The 20,402-nt window shown below is 56.4% G+C and overlaps 4 protein-coding genes across 4 annotated transcripts; 2 read left to right on the forward strand and 2 right to left on the reverse strand.

Moving 5' to 3' along the window:
• Positions 1-102: 102 nt before the first annotated feature.
• On the reverse strand, positions 103-4,055 carry F5144DRAFT_163801 (uncharacterized protein). The gene is made up of 2 exons (XM_066782568.1): positions 1,104-4,055; positions 103-1,043 (listed from the first exon to the last, which is right to left on the reverse strand). The coding sequence occupies exons 1-2, from the start codon at positions 3,802-3,804 to the stop codon at positions 328-330; spliced, it is 3,417 nt and encodes a 1,138-aa protein (XP_066644339.1). The 5' UTR covers positions 3,805-4,055; the 3' UTR covers positions 103-327.
• A 1,437-nt stretch (positions 4,056-5,492) lies between these two features.
• F5144DRAFT_566142 (uncharacterized protein) lies at positions 5,493-12,228 on the reverse strand. Its single transcript, XM_066788540.1, has 4 exons — positions 11,797-12,228; positions 11,586-11,608; positions 6,925-11,466; positions 5,493-6,869 (listed from the first exon to the last, which is right to left on the reverse strand). The coding sequence occupies exons 1-4, from the start codon at positions 11,854-11,856 to the stop codon at positions 5,795-5,797; spliced, it is 5,700 nt and encodes a 1,899-aa protein (XP_066644340.1). The 5' UTR covers positions 11,857-12,228; the 3' UTR covers positions 5,493-5,794.
• A 677-nt stretch (positions 12,229-12,905) lies between these two features.
• Positions 12,906-14,618, forward strand: F5144DRAFT_566145 (C2H2 type zinc-finger-domain-containing protein). Its single transcript, XM_066788541.1, has 2 exons — positions 12,906-13,504; positions 13,599-14,618. Exons 1-2 carry the CDS (start codon positions 13,386-13,388, stop codon positions 14,542-14,544), a joined length of 1,065 nt encoding a protein of 354 aa, XP_066644341.1. The 5' UTR covers positions 12,906-13,385; the 3' UTR covers positions 14,545-14,618.
• A 1,075-nt stretch (positions 14,619-15,693) lies between these two features.
• On the forward strand, positions 15,694-20,040 carry F5144DRAFT_591336 (uncharacterized protein; the record flags this gene model as incomplete). Its single annotated transcript, XM_066790259.1, has 5 exons — positions 15,694-16,341; positions 16,387-16,800; positions 16,834-18,753; positions 19,682-19,801; positions 20,017-20,040. The coding sequence occupies 5 exons, from the start codon at positions 15,694-15,696 to the stop codon at positions 20,038-20,040; spliced, it is 3,126 nt and encodes a 1,041-aa protein (XP_066644342.1).
• Positions 20,041-20,402: the final 362 nt, after the last annotated feature.

Here is a 20,402-nt window from a genome sequence, read left to right on the forward strand (position 1 = left end):
AGCAGATGATGCATTTGGGGGCGACCGTGGTCGTTGTTGGTGGTATATACGGTAAGGTAATCACATGTGAGGTAGTACAATACACTCTTTAATACTCCGTCTGTCCTTGGTCTGATGATGGATGTTCTTGTGAAATTACTGTCTCATTGACCACTCCATCTTTTGATTAACGTTATCGTGCAACTATGTTTATTACATCCAACGCCAGCCAGCCAGATCCAGCTCCTCAAATCAGAAAACCCCCTAACCCCAGGTATCTTGCCTCCCAATGGTATCCCGACGTGTAACCCAACCGTTCACCCATACCTTTCTTACAATAAACCCCAATTAAACATGTCCCTCCATATCCCCAAGTAAATGCTGCTCTGGTCGCCCAGCCGGCATGGCATCACGGTTTCGCGGATGCATCTCCCTATCCAGCTGCGCCTGTTCCTGATACTGGTGACCACCTCCAAACCCAGCTCCAAGCTTTAACCGCGCCCGGGAAAACCACCCCCGTCTCCGTGCTCCTGCCGCCCCCACAGTACCACCACCCTTTCCCCCATGTTTTTCATCCCGAAACGCGTCCCCATCAAACGACCGGAGATATTTCTCAAACAGGCGCGGCACCACCACCCAGCGAATAGCCAAGCGCGCCCCAAAATCTACAGCATGCCCCAGGAACCCCCAAGCGATGAACGACCAGTCCAGCGCGTCCATCCTACCAACCCCGCCGCCGGGGGCGGGCGAGCTCACGCGCGAGAAGGTGTACAGCGCGACGAGCGCGAGGTGCAGACTGTCCCAGATGAGGCGGACTTCGATCCCCGGGAAGAGGAACATCTGCATGAGAAAGAGGGAGTGCAGGACCAGCTTGGCGATGACGGCTGCTTGGGCGAGTAGGGCGAGGCGGGAGAACATGGTGGCGCAGATTGCGATGGCGAGGCCGACGCAGCCTGATGCCACGAGCCCGTCGATGGCGGTGATGCCGAGGTAGGCGGATACGGGGCTGACTGCTTCGGTGAAGGAGGGGCGGATTGGGAGGGGGAGGGGATAGGTTGCTGGTTCTGGGGGGGGAGGAAAGTTAGCTAGGGGAGCGAACGATAGGGGGTTGAGGGGGAACTAACCTCGCTCGATGACCGTTTGCCAGGTCTCGGGGAGCTGTTGAGCGAGCAGGGTAGGGCCCTCTTTCAGTGGCCAGGTGACGCCGTCTGCCTTCCTAGGCGAGTAAGAAGAGACTGTCAAGGGACAGTCGTATACTGTTCGTAGAATGCCCCGATGGTGATTCGAGAATGCGGAGGCGAGATTGCCGTCGAGGTAGTTCGTGGTTCGCTTGCTCGCCGTCTCCAGGTCGCGGGTCTCGTACATTTGGTCTTCGACCAATTCGAATGAATTTTCGTAATCTGTTTCAAGGTTGTGATAATAGAGTTTCCTGACGTTCGTCACGACTCGCCGGACGCGGAATAAGGCGCCCGCATATGTCTTGGGGATAGCTCCTAGACCATCAATGTGGCCATCCGGCAGGCTACCGAGTTCCGGGTCCAGTTGGATGGCGATGCAATAGGGGCCAGCCTCCGGCGTCGCAAACTCGTCCATTTCCCCCTCCTGTCGGTGAACTACCACGGAGTACTGCTCTCCTGAGGAAGTGTCCCGCAGAGTGAAAGTGCAGCTCGAAAACGGGTCGACTTCACCGGTGCAGACCAAGACAACCACTTTCTCCCGACTCACGCTATTATTCGGCAGGTATAAGTCGTCGTTGATGGATCGGATATTAGTGAAGGTTGACCCAAAGGTCAACTTTTGCCTCGAGGGGTACAGCGGGAGCCAGCGATCCCGGTGATTCCTCGTCGGCTTATGGCGCGGCCCGTTGATGTTGAAAAGCAAAGACATAGGGATGCCGTCCATGCTCCGCAAGATGCACGACATGCGGTCGGCTGATTTCGTCAGCCGCATGATCGGCTCAGTGTGGAAGCCAAGTAGGCTGGCCATGATGATATGCATGTCTCCCGGCACCGTTGCCGCCCTTTTGCTGAGTTCATTCCAGACCTGTACGAAGAGTGTACAAAAGTCAGGGGCTAGCCTGCCCTCGCCCACGGCAGCGCGGTTAGGCTTCACGCCGTTCGCAAACCCTGAGCGGAACTCCTCCCTCAGGGATCGGGTGAGGCTCTTGACCACCGATGTCTCGATGCCGACGCCCATGGTTGAGGTGCTGTTCAATAACTGCATGGGCTCGTTCTGCGACTTCCGGAATACCACTCTCCCGATCCAATCCGCAGGACGAGTAAGAGCCTCCAGCCAAGCAAGCCGTCGCCGTCTAGCAGTCGCGGTGGATGAGGATAGCCTCTGTTTGGGTTGCGGTGAAAAGCCGTCGAACGTGCCATCGGCGCACTGAACCTCGCATGCTGACGCCAGAGCTGCCTCCTGAAAGGTCCAGGACCTCCCCATCCACGGACTCACTGCGAATCTCGCGAATTGTTCAACGCTGTCCGAATCCACTACCGATGTCCGCTCCAGCGTCGAGTCCAAAACCAGAATTCGGTCGGCGGCTTCATAGACAGCGGGCAATTTATTGATGGCCCGAAGTCGTAGGAAGGCGGTCGATCCACCAGGAGGCATGCACAAAGCATCGATCCAGAGGTAATTTGGACTGCGTGCGGTGGCCGCCTGGAAGCCTGTGTCAAGTGAGCTCAGGAGGTTAAAATCAAGGTCCCCGTCCCTGTCCCGAGTTTGTTTCAAAGGTTTAAGCTCGCTCATATGAGCATGAAGACGCCGTAATTGGCATTCGGGTAGGGCGTTGGTATGCGCATTGCCTATCCCGTCAGACCATACGTGGGAAACGACCACAAAGCGTGTCTGGGCGGTCATCCTGACAACTTCCATCCTGACCCCCTTCTTCGAAGACCCTCTGAGACGGATCAGGGGTATCCCTCCATCCTCGATAATGGCCCGGATCTGATCCATCGGGGCGGCCTTTGGCTGGCATAGGCAACCCCGGCGGGCATGCTTCGGAACATAGCTGAAGATATCGGCGTTGCTGGCGACGCACTCGTCGTCGGAGCAGTTGCGGTGGCTGAGTCCCGGAGAGTAGGTCCGGAAGAGGCGGGTAAAATAGTAAGCGAGGGCGTAATTATATTGAGTGAGAACCTTCCGGGCGTAGAGTGGGCACCAGCCGCGTAGGCGCAATACGTCTAGCATCAACTGCGCGCTGGGCGAAATGGTCTGCTTCCCCGGTGCATCTTTCGCCGGCGCTATCTCGCGGCGCATGCGAGTGGCGGGTGAGGGCCATGGCCTAAGAGTCTCGTCGATGTCGCCCCGAGCCAAATCCCACAGCACGCCCCTCAGGGTGATGCACAACACCTTGACGGAGAGGATAATGGTCGGGATGGGCTTAACATGGCTCTGCGACACCTTGTCAAAGTCTTCGGCGAGCCGGAGGACGGCCTCGAGAAAACGGGAATGTTCGTAAAGCACCAGCTTCTTGTCTTCGTAATCGTCGGCATCCTGTATCGTCAAGCCGTTGGTGTTGATGGCGTGTGCGGTGAGCCACTCGTTGAGCAGCGGAAGCAGGGGCTTCCCTGATACGCTCCGCGAGACCTGGAATTCGCGATAGTCGATCGGCCTGCCAAGGAACTCGGAGATGGTGCCGAAGTAGAGCCACGACTGGGCGAGAGATGCCAAACGGGGTGCGGGAAGGCTGGCCCATTGATCGCCGAAGCCGTGCAGCTTGGGGAAGTCCCAAAAGTCAGAGCCGAATACAAAGGGCGTGTCGGCGACGAAGGGTATGTCAAGAGCCTCAACGCCAGACGTGGGGTGTGGGAGAAAGTCCATGATCCGTGCTCATTCAGAGCCATGAGCGACGCTTGTGATTGCGGGGCCCAGCCACGGCGCCATGGTTCCAGGTTCGTCGTCCGTTTTGGGCCGGTTCGCTACTCCATCAATTGCAGTTTCCGCGCGGCAATCTTTTCGAAGGGTATGTTGTGGGATATTGGGATATTGGAAGCAGGCGCAAAGGAATGAGGCGGGGGGGAAGAAAGGTGAAAGAAAGCAAACGCGGCAAACGCAGCAAACAACCCGGATCAACCGAGAAGACCGGGGGGAAGTAACTGCAACTGCCCTGTCAAGTTCAGGTCTGTCTGTGCTGCTGCAGCAAAGACTGCGAGAGGTACCCGTGGCCTTGTGCCTGTCCTGCACCTGCCTGTCCTCCAATGCACCTCCAGGCTGCTCCTGCCAGGTTCCTGCCTCCCGCCGGCCCACGCTCTCGGCGGCACAGCCCGTGGAGTCGAGGCTAAGCGCGCAGCCCCGACTCGGACGAACAATCCTCACAGGGCAAGATGAAAGATCTGAGCAGGGAGGGGGGCTCGAGGACTCGTCGAGTGGGGGCCAATGCCGAGCATGTCCGTCCACCAACGTTGCATCGAACCTCACGAACCCCCCCCTTCCTCATTTGGCGTTCTGACCTCAGCAATAATTCCACGCTCGATCATTCAGACGCACACAATCCACCCACACCCGCTCGTCCAATTCGCCGATTTCCTCTTCCCTCCGAGTCCCGCGGCTGCACGTGCGCTACCCAAGAGGGGACAGACGGCCCAGAAAAGCGAGAACCCGCCGCCGGTGCTCCATACGAAGACAGCAGGACAGCTTTGCTGCAGGGAATTGAACTGCGCATCGCCGTGCCGCTGCTGCACAGGCGCGTTTCCCTCGGTGTGGTGTGGGTTACAGCATGCCCGGCGATCGTCAACTGCGCCCGTCAGCCCGTTCCAGGCAGAAGATGGGTGGGGATCGGATGGGGCCCTTTTTTATTTTTCTCTTTCTTTTTTTTTATCTTTTTTTTTATCTTTTTTTATCTTTCTCTTTTCTTATCTTTCTCTTTTTTTATTTTTCTCTTTTTTTCTTTTTCAGGTCCGGTCACCTCAGCTTGCGCTGCATTACATCGCGACATTGCTGCATTAACTAGACTAGTGATGTATGTACATACATGCCTCGTACTGCATCACCCCATCATCCTCGCGGGCGACAAGCCGGGCGGGGGATCTTGCATATTTGTGCGCGCTCCCCTCACAGAGGGCAGTTTCTGTTGGTTGGGGGAAGTGTGGTGGGGTGATCTATTGACCGTGTTGGTGTGTGTGTTGGTGACTTGGTATTGTTGTTGGTGGTATTAGTGTACCTAAGTGCTGGCTGCAGCCATGCTACCAACGGCAGAACTAACGTTAACCCCAACACCAACAACGGAGATGTCCGGCCTTGCTTCACCGTCGGGGTCTCGGGACACGTCAACGCTAACTATTGATTTCTCTCCGTCTCCACCGTCTGATGTGCGTATAGCGTGATGCCCCTGAGCCATCTCGGCATCTGACGCCAAGTTCGCGTCGATGCATCAGACGACGGATTTCGGACTTTGCAGGGGTTGCTGGGACGGGTTTCTCACTCGCATGTGGGGACTGGAATGGACGACGGCTCGAGTCCTCAAACAAGAACTCAACAAAGGCGATGAATGAAAGAAGCATAACTGTAAAATCTAATAACGAACCCCTGCCCTATATGGTATAACAACATTATCATCTGCCAACAACCATGGTGCTCATCAACCCCCATCATCCTCTAACTAGACATTCCCTAATCACCCAAGACCCGCTCCCCTACTCACCATCCCATATCCTGAGAGACCCATTCCCAAGACATCATCAACCCTATTCCAAGCAAGCAAGCAACCCTATAGCAAATAGATCCCACACCCACCCGCGAAAAGTAAGGCCACAAGCCAACACACCACCCACCCACCACCACGACCGCATCTACGTCCCCAACCCCACATCACTCACTTCCCCCCGAGCGTCCCGGCCAGGTTCATAGACATGTACGCGTCCGCTCTCCAATCATCCTCCTCCCCTCCACCACCAGCAGCACCAGCACCACCACCCGGCCCTCGCCCAGCTCCAGCACCAGCACCGTGTCCCCCACTCCCAGGCCTCAAGTCCCAATCATCCAACGACTCACGCCCATCCACTCCCGGCAGCCGAATCTGCGGCGGCATGGCCCCACCAATCCCCGCCCCTGTCCCCGTCTCCGTCCCCGTCCCCGGTCTGCCATGAGACGAGCCCGGAGGCGGCACCGCACTCCCCCCGCCGCCTTGCTCGTCACGCCCCACAAACTGGTCAAAGTCCGGCAGCTCGAACCCATGCAGCGCCGGCGTGGCGAGCATACCGCCGCGCGAGGGCGGTGGTTGTTGTTGTTGCTGCTGCTGGGCGTAGCCTCTAGTCGGTGTCTGGTCGTTGTCAAACGGCGCGGCGACTCCGATCTGATTCTCGTCGGCGGGCATCTCGACGGGGCCCGGGGTCACGGTGCCGGCCACGGTCATGCTGTTCATGGTCATGGACCTGTCGTCGTACCCCGGCTGATGGTGGTGGTACATCTGCGGATGTTCCAGCGCGCGCTGCTGCTGCTGCTCCAGGAGGTGCGGGGCGGGTTCGACGTTGCGGAGGGAGCTGTTTGCGCCACCGCCGTGGCCGGGGAAGGGCCCGCCGCTGGAGCTGCGGAAGCTGCCCAGGCTGGCGCGGTGGGGGTCGTCGAGGGTGGGGCCGCTGAGGGTGGAAGCATGGTCGCCTCCGGCGGCCGCCGGCGCGCCGAAGGGTTCGCGGCTGTTGTCTTTGATGCTGAACTGGGCCATAGTGCGCAGCTTGCGGCTGACCCAGCCTGCAAGGATTTTGCCGCGCTGTTTCTCGCCGAGGCGGCTGCGCGGGAAGTCGCCCTTGTTGACGAAGGCAACGATATCCACTACAATCTGATGCTCGTTGAGGATGGCGTTTACGATGACGGGGACTATGGAGGCGAGGTAAGATTTGCGGGCGACTTCGACCAGTACCACGATCAAGCCACCGGCTTGGAAGATTGCACTAGAAACACGGTCAGCTCAACTCAACGCAAGGCAGTTATGGACCCAGCACTCACCATCCGTTCGGCACGATGTTGCGATGGCACCGTTCTACCGAAGTCTCAATATCCATGGGGAAGTGGCTCAAGCCATTGATCTCGAACGTCTCCCCAATGTTGCCCAACACAAACAGCACCTGCATGTCAACTATCGCGCCGCCAGGCCCGATTGGCCGCCGCACGCTGTGGAGGAACCCGAGATCGCCGGTGCGCACGTACCGGATACTCGGGTCCTCGACAGTCCTCCCATCAAACCGCTCCACATCAAATGGATCCTGCGATCCGTAGAAGCCCTTCACGCACGCCTCGGAGTCGACCCAGATTTCACCATACTCGCCCTCCATGCACAACTCCCGGCTCTCGGGGTTGACAATGGCAATCTGTGTCGACACCGGCACCATACCCGAGTCCTGAACAAGCAGCGCCTTGGGCTCCCGCTCCTGGTCCGTCACAAAGATAAGTCCGCGCCGCAGCGCCTTAGGGTCCAGCCACAATTCCATGGGCTCGATGCACATGTAGGACCGCGAGGCGATCATGGGGTTCAAGATGTGCGAGTACACCGTGTTGATGGCCGTCCGGTCGAGACCCGTTGCCGCAAAGTGCATGCGGACCTTTTGGAATACGTCGACTCGGGGCCGGGCGTCGGCCGAAATCATCATATTCTTCAGTTCGTGTAGAGTAAATCCCTTCCCAGGCATCATGCTCATAGCATGATCCAGCATTTGAGGGGTGGCGTACGTGTCTTTAATCTTGTACCGCGATAGGATCAAGAAGAGCGACGCGGGGCTCTGGGCGAACTCGACGGGTGAGAGGAGGTAAGTAGGGGTGCCGATGTAAATACCCATGAGGCATGTGTGGATAAAGCCCAGGCCGGTTGTGCTCCTCACACACCCCAAGACTGGTCGAGAGCTGGTCATCTGGCAAGTCTCCTTCTGCACCTTGCACATACCGAGGATCGTGTCGTGGCCGAGCTGCACGGCCAGTCGCCGCTGGTCGGGGGTCCAGTACGTCCAGATGACAACTGGGTAGCCAGGCTGGATCCAAGCAGGATCCATGGTGATCCCGAGATCTCGTAAGCCGCTATTCTGCTTTGGCGGTTTACTGGTATTGTATGTGCTGGGGATGGTAACTTTGAGCACCTGTGCCGTTTGCTTAACATGCTGTGAAACGGATTTCACCTTCAGCAGATGGTCCACCTCCTGGTTCACCAGGACGGCCCGCACGCGATATTCCGACACCAAGTGCAAAAAGGCCGGAACATCCTCCGACAAACGGTTCTGATCCATGGGTGCCAGAGGGATGACGACGACACCCAGGTTGATGCAGGCGTGGATGGCAAAGACGAAATCCTCGGAATGTGTGTACATGAGAACAACGTGGTCGCCGGCCCTGAGCTTCACCTTGTTCTTCAGATAAACGGCAACGGCGGCGACCTTCATGTCGAACTTCTTCCATGTCACACCTTTGCCCTCTTTTCCTCGGCCGTCGATGGTGCAAAACGACAACTCCTCAGGCTGTCTGGCTACACGCCACTGAATGAGGTCGGTGATGCTCGAAAAGTTGTTGAGTGGTGTGGATGTCCGGTCATCGATGACGACCTCTCTACGGTCAATGCCTGAATACTGCTTGTCCGCTGGAGAGAGAAGATCTCCGCGGGAAAGAGTTGCGATCGGCGACCAGATGCCGCCAACGGGGTCAACGCCCACAGGCAAATTCAAGACTGCGTGCTCAACCGCAAATTTGACGTGGACACATGGGAGGTTACCCTGGTCGAATTCTCTCCTGCACAGCATATTGCCAATCTCACGGCGCCCGTTCTTGAGCACCCTAGGCAGAGCATTAGGCGCCGTGATCAAGACGCAATAGACGCGGAGGTTGTGCTCTTGCAACAAGACGTCCATACACCTCTCCGCAAGAGAATCGAGCAGTGCGGTGTCCAGTTGCCGCGGCGGCCCGCCACTCGCGGTAGGGGCCGTGGATGCGGCCGGCGATTCGAGCACAACAACTGGAAGATGTTCCTCGTTGACAAAGACGTCGAATGCGGAGCAATCAAACATCTTTGGCACATTCTTCATGATGCTGACAACAATGTGCTGGACGAAAAAGTAGCGGTGCTCGGCGTTCTCGAGGCCCCCGTCCTCAACCCACTCCACCTTCTGCCGAATTCGGTCCTCGTACAGACCAAGGACGAAAATCTTGCCTTCTATGATGGTACCCAGGAGGCCTGTCCTGAGAAACTCGGGTTCTATCGCTGTGGGGGTAGGATCACCAGGCTCAAATTTGTAGGGTCGGGCGTGGAAGATCTGCTCTGTGTGCTTTGGCAATGCCCAAAAGCCACCGGACAAGGACGGAGAATCGACCCAAATCTCGCCGACTGTGTTGGGCGAAGCGAGCAGACCATTTTCAGGATCAACGATGGCGAGTGTGGCATCGGGAATCGGATAACCGAAAGCGCCGATACGGATGGTTCCCGGCTCGGTCAAAGCCCGCTTGCCAACTTCGTCGCCGATAGCAACAACCAGCACCTCGTTTGTTTTTAGGGCTTCCCTATCAAGAAGGACCTCACTGAGCTCCATTTTAGCGCGCTCCTCCTTGGCGGTAGTTGTACTTTGGCCAAGCAGGGTCGAGAACCCGTTTGAAGGCGTCGGTTTTTCCTCCTCCTTCTCCTTCTCATCCTCCGGTGTACCTTCGGAACCTAGATCGAGCTTAAGGGGGCAGCCCATACGCTCTTCGCCGCCCAGCCAGTCACGGACACCGATCAGCATGCCACCATGTTCGGGCAGGCAAAGCATAGGCGCCACTATCTCCTTGGATCGCGTATTGCGCAGGGGGCGGAACCAGCGATCGGTAAGAAGTTCGTTAAACTCGCTATCGACGGTGAGCGTGTCGACGAGGCAAAGCTTGACGGTCTGAAAGTTGGGGTCCATGCCTTTCTTAAAGTTCCTCGTCGCCATCGGATCGGCCTGGTAGTTGTAGGCTGCTCGTCTCAGACCAGGATAGTCTGCAACCATAACCGTAGGCTTGTATTTGGTAATGAGGTGGGCGTAAAGACCAGGGACGTCTACGGCCTTGCTCTCCAGCCAGACGGTGGTGTGGCCCCCGTAAACGGTCAAAAGAACACCAAGGATCATGCCAATTCCCTGACGTGCATCCAAATAGGACAGCAAAATCTCGCTGCTCGCGCCACCGCCTATCAGCCGGCCATTCTTATCGCGGAGATTCCTATTGAACGTGTCGGCAGGCCCATTTCCTGGCGCAGTAGAAATGATGGCACTGAGACAAGCCATCTGATGCATGATGGTCCGGTGACTAAGAACAACGCCCCTCAAATCACCCGTGGGCGCCCGGGAGAACTCAATGTATGCCAAATCCGGGACAGATAACGGAGGAACGTCGTCTTTCCGCTTGGGGTGGTAACTGCCGAACTCGTTCGTCTTCCACCACTCAACTCCCTTGGGCCAATTAAGCTTCTGGGCGGTGATGTCGCGCTGGAAGGCCTTGAGATTGTTGTCGGTTGTCAGCGCCAGATGGGCTTGCGTAGAGGTCAGGATCAGGTTCAGCTTCTGATAGTCCTGGAGCTCATTTATGGGCACCGCAACTACGCCAGCGATGAAACACCCTAGCAAGGCAATGGCGAAGTCGATGATTTCGGCATCGCGGTAGATAAGCGCAACACGATCCCCACGGTACAGAGAACTCTTGTCACGAATCACTTGCGCGACTTTCTCGGCCCTCATAGCCAACTTGTCCCATGTGATGGATGCAATCTCTTTTCCTTTGCTGTCCAACACCCAGTAGGCTGGAAGTTTCGCCGAGGTGCGCCCACGGTGTCTGAGCACGGCTGCGATGTTGTCAAAGTTAGACATGGGGATGGTCTCGTCGTGGGGGTCGTGAATGGCGAAGGGGACCTCGCGCGGCTCGAGCGGCGGCTGGAACTGAAGAGCGTCTAGCGGCGGCAAATCGTTCGCTGTGAGCATGGGCGGTGCCATTGCTGCCGTGGGGGAGAAGGCATCGCTCGCTGAGTATCGTTGAGGTCCTCCATACTCCCCTGTGGCGGCTGGATCATACGACTGGCCGGCAAAATCTGAAAAGTATGCCTGCGAATCCAGCAATGTCCCGGTCCTACTGTCATACATGTTCTGCTGGTGCTGGTCCGCATACCCTGGCTGCTGCTCCGGATTGAAGGCATAGTCCCCTGATACCATAGTGCCTGTCCGAGTGGAAGGGTCGGGGGCGGGGGCTGAGAGAAATAATGAGTCGTGCTGACGGATATTCGGCCGTTGCTCGGCCATTGGTCCCCCCGGAGCAAGTAGGGACGCAGGGTGCGAATCTATATTCAAGTACGGAGACTGGGCCCGGTATTCGCTTGTCGAACCCACGGACCCGCGACGCTGGGCATCCGCGTCGCTAGAATTCAAGGCCGCGAGCGAAGCGGCCCGGTGATCGGAGGGCGGTCCCTCATAGTCGTCAGGGGAATGGATGCGTAGGCCGCCCAACTTCAGGGCAGGCATGTCGCCAAATCCATACTGCGACATTAACTGGGTGCGCCGTTTCTGGTACCTGGGGATAAGGGGGACACATTGTTAGCGCGTTGCTCTCGTCAGCGGGGTAGGAATGTTAAGGAATGTTAACAGAGTCCCGGCGCTCGGGGACTGGGTGTGGGAAGTAGACAGCCATACCCTTTCTGTGTGATATCGCCCTCCTGCAGATAGCAACATGTCAGCGAGGCACGCAAGAAAGCGACAGATGAACAAGCCAAGCGGCGATGTCCCGGCCCAGTTCCGCTGCGACAGCCAACTATGACGGACACGAGATCCGGCATGTGTATTTCGAGGCCTGCCCGCAGGGAACCAAGGGAGGAAGAGAAAACTGCAGCACGTGTTGACGCACCTCAAGCTCCCTATCCAGGTCCTCGAGCTGCCCCTGCAATTCGGGGCTGAGCGCAGCCATGTCGTCGTCGGTGTCGCGCAATGTTTTAGGCGGTCGTCGTGGGGAAGAAGCGGGAGGTGTGGGTGTGGAACGCCACGGAAACGCTGAACACTAAACACTGAACCCTGCGCAGTCTGGCGGGTCGTTCACGGGCGAGCAGTCATGCAAAAGTCGGTTGCCTCGGGCGCGAGATGCCCCGGTCACGCCGGCCTTCAATCGTTCGCCGGTGGTAGGCGGTCGTAGTGCGGGCTTTTGATTGTTGCCCTTGTGACGTAACGTTGGTTGTGGGTGGGATGGTATTTAGCCAGGAGCCAAGGAGCAGCACTTGGTAACCTGGAACCTAACGGTGGTTGTGGTCACAGCGGGTATGTCGCCAGATGGCACGCACAGGTTTGGTGGGGCATGTCATCAGTTACGAGGACCGACAGACCCTGACCTAACTAAAACCCCTGGCTCGGCGCTGCACCCCCGCACATGGCAGGTCAGGTCCCCGCCGAAACTTACCTCATCAGGCACTGGCGCGCCGGTCCCGTTTCCGCTGCACTCGAAGTCTCAGAAATGCATGGAGAAATGGCCATTGCAGGTGCGGGGCAATTACGGGCCTCGCTCGCAATACTTCGTATCAACACCGAGAAGTACAACAATTCCCCTCCGAGTCCTCAATCAGTAGTAGAGAAGAACGAAACCGGGGTGACTGTGGTCACGAGCACCACAACTCGATGATACCAACATGGACGGAGGGGTAATGTGCTATCACCAACAGAAGTCTCCTCGTCACCGAGGTGAGTACCCGTACGCAACCTCATCCCCGCAAGCCTAACTCTCCTGTCTCGTATAGTGTGTTCATCAGGCACTATATCAATCATGTAATTCGGGCCCGTAATCTCATGAAAACACCTTACCCACGATCGCCGGACCCCGCCAGCCCAGACACTCCAGAGCAACTCAGCCCGGCTCTGGATGCTCAGCTGTCGAGGCATTGTTAAACCTCAGATTGCCAAGCACCCCATGGGCAAAAAAAGCCAAACTCCAGCCTACCAAGTGTAGGTGCCGGCGAAACCTTCGACTAGAGGAACGAAAAGAAAACCATTCGGAAGCCCGAAGTCTACTTTTTGCTTTACTCGATTTCTTTTATTTGGTTTGTTTTGCTCGGTTTCCTTTGCCTCTTTTCCTTTTCTTGGTTTGTTTTACTTGTGACTTTTTTCTTGACTTTTGCTCCCCTTTCAAGTTCGCCTTTTTTTGGCCAGAGGGAGCCAAGCCGGCATATCCGCATTTGAGTCAGTTCGACGGGCCCAGAAGCGGCTTAGCCTCTAGTTACCTGCCGTTCGGGCAAACTCATTATGAATCATACCATATCACCTGTTCCTCGATGATTGCTTGATGAATGAATATAAGAGACAGCATCCTAAGCAATGAGAGGAACTCATTTCTTTCATTACTAACTAACTCACTCCCTAAAGCTCTTCGTCATCGCTCTCCCCATTCTCAAGACCCTCCCCTCGTCAAAACAGCAGCTCTAAGAGGACGTAAATCACATCAGCATCACAATAATGGAAGACCCCACCTCGGCGAGTCCCGCCCCGAGCCGGGCGTTACTAGAATGCCTTCTCTGCGATTTATCCTTTGATACCGCTGAGGAAAAGCGGCAGCATGCGAAAAGTGAATGGCAGTAAGTTTTTCACCTTTCACATTCTTTGTCGAATTACGCCAGTGCCCCTCTGCCTTTCTTTTCCTCTTGGGTTTTAGCATTGACATTTATTTAGTGTGTACAAGATTCGTTGTCGAGTCGCAGAGCCTGGGACTATCATTACCCCACCAAGCAGTGCACCTATCAAACCTTCAACTGGCCGCACAACACAAGGCGGGAAATCGTCTTCAAGATCCGGGTCACCAACGGCTGAAGAGGAGAGCTACGATGAAGAATCAGAAAGCGACACATCCTCTGACGAGAAGGACGCGTTCGAATTCGTCGCCGAGGAGTGCCTCTTCTGCAACCAGACCAGCAAGGACTTGGATGAGAACCTATCACACATGCACCAAGCACACAGCCTCGTCATACCCTTCCAATCCTTATTGGTAGTGGATCTCCAAACGTTAATTTGGTTCCTCCATATGGTCATCTTCAGCTACCGGGAATGCATCTGCTGCGGGAAGCGCCGTCGGACGATCGAGGCCGTGCAGCAGCACATGACGTCGATGGGCCATTGTCGCTTCAACGTGACCGAGGAGATGGCCGGATTCTATGATATGGAATTAATCGGTCAACATAGCCCAGAAGGCCGGAGCCATCCAGACGATCGTACGCTCCGGTTGCCATCCGGGAAGCTCCTCGCCCACCGTTCCTACGTCGAACCCACTTCAAAGAGCAGGCTGCGAGAGGAAAAGTCGCTTGCTGGGCCATCCGATGGCCCATCCGCTCTTCTTACTGCCCAGCAAAATAAACCTGACCGTCAGGCGCTCACAAAAAGAGACCGCAAGGAGCAAGCCCTTACCACTCAATTCGCTCAACTGCGCACAGGGGATCAGATGAGTCTCATGCATTTACCACAATCCCAGCAGCGAGCACTTCTCTTGGCACGCAAGAAGGCGCTAGACGATGTGAAGCGCGCAGAGAGGCGGAAGCGTGGCCGATTGGATAAGGTGGGAAACAAGACGGCCGTCCATACGAACTATTACAAACAAGAGGTTCCGGTATATATGGGGGGTTAGATAGCAGCACCCTTAGTACGATGAATAACTTGGTTGTGACTTGCTCCACCATCCCAATTCCATACTTACGCCAGGAGTACTTGTAATCTGTAATGATGCTCACACACTTGAAATACGAACGCCCATGCCCAATGGAAATTTTGGCCCAGAGACAGACCCGCATTTTCACACCGGGCCGGGCCCCGACCGAAAAGAGAAGAGCTCCACAACGGAAAATTTCACCACCCAAGGCATCCGCACATTTCTCAACAACCTTTATCTCGACTTTCGAGGCAAAGGTCCTTGAAGTCGATGGCGGAAAACTCAACAACCAGGCAATAGCTTCGGCTAACGTTACCCTCTTGAGGACTGTCATTACGATGACGGATTCCAGGCAGCTCTGTTTGCTGGAGTTGCCAACCAAGTAGGTGCCTGCCGAGTCACTAACCCATCGTCTGGTAAGTCCATTTCTCGTCATTCTTCGTCGTTTTCCCGACCGCCGCAGCCTACGTGATGAAATGAACGCATTTCACAGACCTGTTCTGAACCTCTTGTGTTGAGACAACGCTTTCTCTACTGATCCTGGCTCGTCACATAAAACATGGCTTTCACCCCAACTCTCGGAGCCACATGCTGACGACTCGTCTCCAGGCCACATTGTGCTGGAACCGTACGCCAGACGGAAAACGCTTGTCTTTGTCTCTATTCGAGCTTAATTTAAGCATACCTATTGAAAGTTGCTCTGCGCGTCCTGATTGCCGCTTTGTCTCTTGTCTCTTCTTTCGTGCCCGTGCCAAAAATATTCGGCCGGTCTTGTTTCCGTCACAATGGCTTTGCCGCCCCTCAACGCCATTGTTTTTCTCGGGCCTCGGGGCGAGCGTCGCCCCATTGTTCGGGGGCGTGGAGGGCGTGGAGGATGTGGAGGGCGTGGAACAGAAGAACAGTAGTATAAGAGCCCACCCCGCCTGAACAACCGGATTGTGTCGCCCTTCTTCTTGTACTCATTGACCTAATTCACCACATACGTTCTCTTCTCTTTCTAATAGAGGTAGTTCAGCAGAGCTGCTACTTAAACTTTTTTTTTTTTTTATTCAGCACGTTTCGGCTCTCTCGTGTGAACATCTAGGATACACAGCCAGAGCAACCAGCCCGAAACGGTGACATTCCACCATGAGTCAGAACAACAACACTGGGGGGTATAGCGACCCGGACCTGGGTGACTATGCCCAACCATATGAAGACACTATTGTCGCGTCCTTCAATTATGTCGAGGACTATCTCCGCGAGGAGGCGCAAGGCAACGATGGAGTTGCCCATGTCCAAGACCTCGACAGCGAGGATGAGGACAGCGAAAATGACGACAACGAGGATGGCGACCACGAGGATGGCAACCACGAGGATGACGACAACTACAACGAAAAGTTCGATGAAGCCGACTTCCACCATGAAGATGTCGGCCTGAACGATATCAACCTTGGGTTTGACATCGGTAACAATCTGTTTCCGTCGCCTCCGGCCATTGTTGAATCGACCCCGACCGATGGGATTAAAGGTGAAGACGATGAAGAACTGTTTGGCAAATCGCCCAAAGCCTCTGACGCTTCTCAAGGAGCGCCAACGCCCGCAGCCCCCAGTGACATGTCCGCTCTTACTTTTCCGAAGACTGACCCAGTCATAGCTGCCTCCCACCCTCACCAAGCGCCAGAGCCTTCATCATCTCAACCCACTTTCACCTTATCGCTCGACCCTTCTGAGGTTCCTGATTTCATCAAAGAAGAGCCAGGGCTCGCAGAATCGGATTACACCTCACTTCTGCCGGTCGACCCTGTTCAGGCTCCCGATCTCATCAAAGAAAAAACAAAGCCCGCAGGACCGGATTACTCACTTCCCCCAATCGACCCTTTGATTGCCAGCGAGGTTCCCAATGCCGGCCAACCATCAGCGCCAACGAGAGTATCTGACCCGCAACCGTATCTCCCCACACCTGGGATCTCGACGGGGCCGAACTTTCATAGTTTTGTGCCGCCTCAGGAACAAATCCCAGAGCCTGCTCTTGCAGTCCCAAATAACGACTTCTTTTACCCTCGTCGAGTTGACAATATACTCCCTGATACGACGAACTCCAACACGGGCCAATACCCTCTTGGCCCTCTTCTGGGACAGGGCAATGGCATTAGCCAGGCGACGAGAGGGCAGGGGGGCTATGGCGACCACTACCAATACAACAGCCAGCCATACAACAACTCAGCCCACCCCATGTCACTAGCCCAACGCGCGGTTGGGCAATTTGACGCGTATTCGAACACGCAGGCACAGCAGCGGTTCGTAGCAGCCGAGGCCTCACGATATCGGCATTCCATGGGGCCACAACCCCCCGGCTATCCGCTTCCTCTGCCCCAGGACGTAACACCGCCGATGAATCTGGAGGATATCAGGCGTCTACCTCCCATTAACCTCCCACCACCCGTGCCTAACCATGCCGCTTACCCCCCACAACGCGACCTGTTGGCACCGCAAGACTATCCTCATCCGCTCAATCGCGGCAGGATCAGCCACAGGAGGAGCCGCAAGGCCTCCTCCAACAACGACTCACAGCGGTTCTACGTCAGGGCCCCGAGGATACCTTCGTGGGGTCCGTTGGTCCCAGGTCCGAGGCAGCCGGAGCCCGTGTTTCGATACTACAAGCACTTTGCCGAGTTGAGGCCTGCTCTGACCTTTACCGCGGACCAACTCGTCACTTTCTTCCTCGGCATCGGGCATCCACTTCCCGGACGGAGGCTGACGCTGTGGATCCAGAACGTGGCGGCCCAGTCGAACGACCGATACGCGAACAGGGGCGCATCGACCAAATGCCGATACAAGAATTGTCCGGCCAAGCAGAACACCATCTTCAAGGGCTTCTTCCGGATAGCTTTTGACGAGTTTTCGGACATGACTGGCGAGACGCTTGACCCAATGCATAACGCGGGCTACATGCACCTGCACTGCTTCGAGAAGTTGTTCGATCTGGGCTATCTGATCCATCACGGCGCGGCTCGTCTGGGGTTCAGGATCCTTCCCGACCGGCGCATCTTCAACCACGAGACCAGGAACGCCGCTTCCCTCACCCGGGATCACGGCGACATGATTCATGCTTACGACGACTGGGTAGCGGGGCAAAGGGCTCGGGCTGACTATATCGAAAGCGTCAACGCGAGTCCCCAGACCAGGAAGATCTATACCGGCATTGAACCGATGCCGCACATGATCCCTCCTCACTCTCAGCGCCTTGGGTACAAGCTCGTCGAGAAGCACCTCAGCCTCCAAGTCAAGGGTCGGGCGGCAACGAGGGACAACCGCGGTGGCCCTCACATCGGGATCCACATGGGCGATCTGGACCTGCTCATGCACCTGAAGCGCCGCGCCAAGCAGAGCAGGCGGCCTACCCTGATGGAAACCCAACAGGAGACCCAGCAGGGGACCCAGCAGGCTACGGCTAGTACCTCCGTCACATATGCCACCAGCTTGGCCCAAGGCGCGGGGCAGAAGCGGGCTTACGACTATGACAACGGGGAAGGCAGCTCATCGGCTGCCGAGCAACGGCCTGCACAGCGGCTGCGAGTCGACGGCGACACCCAGCAGGCCCAGTACGAGCCCCCGACCACGCGGGGAACTAAGCGGGCCATCGACGATCTCGAATCCTCCACGTCCCCCGACTCGAGCAAGCGGGCCAGAGATGCCTCGTACCAGACGCCCGATTTCCTGAACCCAGAGAACTTCTACGACCTCTTCCCGATGGACAGCCTCGAAGGGGACAGCATCAATGTCGCCTTCGACGAAAACGACGCCCTCTTCGACACCAGCTCCTACGTGCCCGGGGACGGCGACGAGCCCGAAATGGGCTACACCCAGCCCCAACCCAACTGGTACAACCAACAACAACCCTCTTCCACCACCACACCTCCCACCACCACCACCGCGATAGCCACCACCACCACCACCACCACCCCAACCCCGGCCTACCCCCGCACGCGCGCCCGCTCCCGCGAAGAAAGCATCTCCATCATCAACCAGCTCACCCCACACCACCTGACCCGGTCCTCCGCGCACGCCATCCAATCACAGCTAGAGGCGCAGCCGGCGCACGTGCGGGAGCAGGTGCTGGCGGCGGTGCCGGCCGAGTACGCGGCGCTGGTGCAGCCGCAGTCACAGGCGCAGTCACAAGAGCAAGATGTGTCGGGGCTGCCGTACGTGCATGATGATCGGTTGGGGGAGCGGTTGGCGAGGTTGGAGGGGGATCAGAGGAGGGGGGTGGAGAGGGCGGTGGAGAGGGAGGAGAAGAAGGGGAGGAGGAAGATTCAGTCGATTTGAGAGGGCACGGCTACCGGCTGGCTGGCTATCTACCTGTGGAGGGGAGGGAGTGGCAGGGGGGGGATAGGGGGAATGGAGGAATATCATCATCGGGTACTCAGTGAAGGAGTGTTGTGGGATGTATGGGGTTTGGGGATGGGTGAGTGTGAATGCCACCCGCGGATGATTGCTGATGAAGAAGTAGTGAAGGAGAAAACCCAAAAAAAAAAACCAGGTGGGTTGGTAAGATGAGGTAGGAGTTTTTCTTTTGTACATTTCTCGGCTGGGAAAGGCGGGGGTTTGCCTTTCCCAGATGCACGAGTAGAGAGCGAGGCGTCCGGAAGCGTTGTTTTTAGAGCCCGGCCTAGATGGTTGTGGTGTTTATGATTGTCACGATATCTGTCACGTACTATTAATATAATTATCACCGTGATAAATAACTATTGAGAAAACCATGTGAATCTTGGAGATGAATGGGGTTCAAATATGTGTGGTGTGTGTTTTGCAAGATGCGATGTTGTTTCTGGATTCGGCGAGTAGGTCGTCCTTGAATCCAAGGGAGTTAAAGTTAGGTACACATATCAACAGGAGAGAAGCCGTTGCGTCGTTCCAGTCGGTTGTCTCCGGATCTCGATCTTCCAGTTGCCTAGCCAATCGGAAACACCGATGACAACGGTGCATGCAGCAAACAACTAAGACCCGGCCGTTGAAGTCGGTTTGCCCGAGCAGTAACCCCGCGGGCCCTTCAGATACAACACAACCATGTTTGCAAAGACAACTCACCAGATATCTACTCCACAGTAGTCGGTAAAGTGGAAAAAATATCCAGGTGATGCAGAAGGCAACCAGTGATCCCAGTCTCCCTGGCATCGGCCTCCCTGCCTTGACCGAAGACCCGGTCGGCGGCAAACCCGATAGGTGGGCGGTCTCCGGCGACGGCAGCCCGCAGGTGAAAGGCAGACATTCCTGCACTCTAGCCTCGAACTCGCAATCCAACCACTTCGATGCCAGGTTGCATCATGGAGCCATGCAATGGAGTTGGGGTTGTTGATCTCCTCGCAGGAACGGGTTCGCCGTGATGAAGGAACTCAGACTCGGGAAGAACCATCAAGAAGGAAGGCACATGTGAATGAATGAGTGGGCGCGGGCATCCAAACCAGCCAGCAACTTCAGCCGGCCAAGAATTGAGAATTCCTCTCAAATGGAAGGAGGCCTTGCCCGCTGATAAATGTGCTCCATCACCGCACTGCTTACTGCACTTGGATCCCTCAAAAAGAGACAAGTGATAATAAATACACTCTTACGGGGATTTCCCTTTCTCACAGCAAAGCACCATTTGCCTGTTTCGTCCCTTCCCTGCGACGCCAAGACAGTCGGTCGCGTGCCCTGACGACATTTTACATTCTTGCCCGCGGGCCATCTACCATCCCAACTCTGCAGTGGCTCCGCTCCAGGGAGTCGAGAAGACTTTGCCGTTGCCTTGCAGCGACTCGAACCCAGGAGGCTGGACAAAAGAAGGCGCCCAGCAAAGAAAAGCCGGCCGCGCTTTG

This window comes from Chaetomium tenue (genome assembly GCF_020726465.1).
Source record: "Chaetomium tenue strain MPI-SDFR-AT-0079 chromosome Unknown F5144scaffold_3, whole genome shotgun sequence".
NCBI classification, from domain to species: Eukaryota; Fungi; Ascomycota; class Sordariomycetes; order Sordariales; family Chaetomiaceae; genus Chaetomium; species Chaetomium tenue.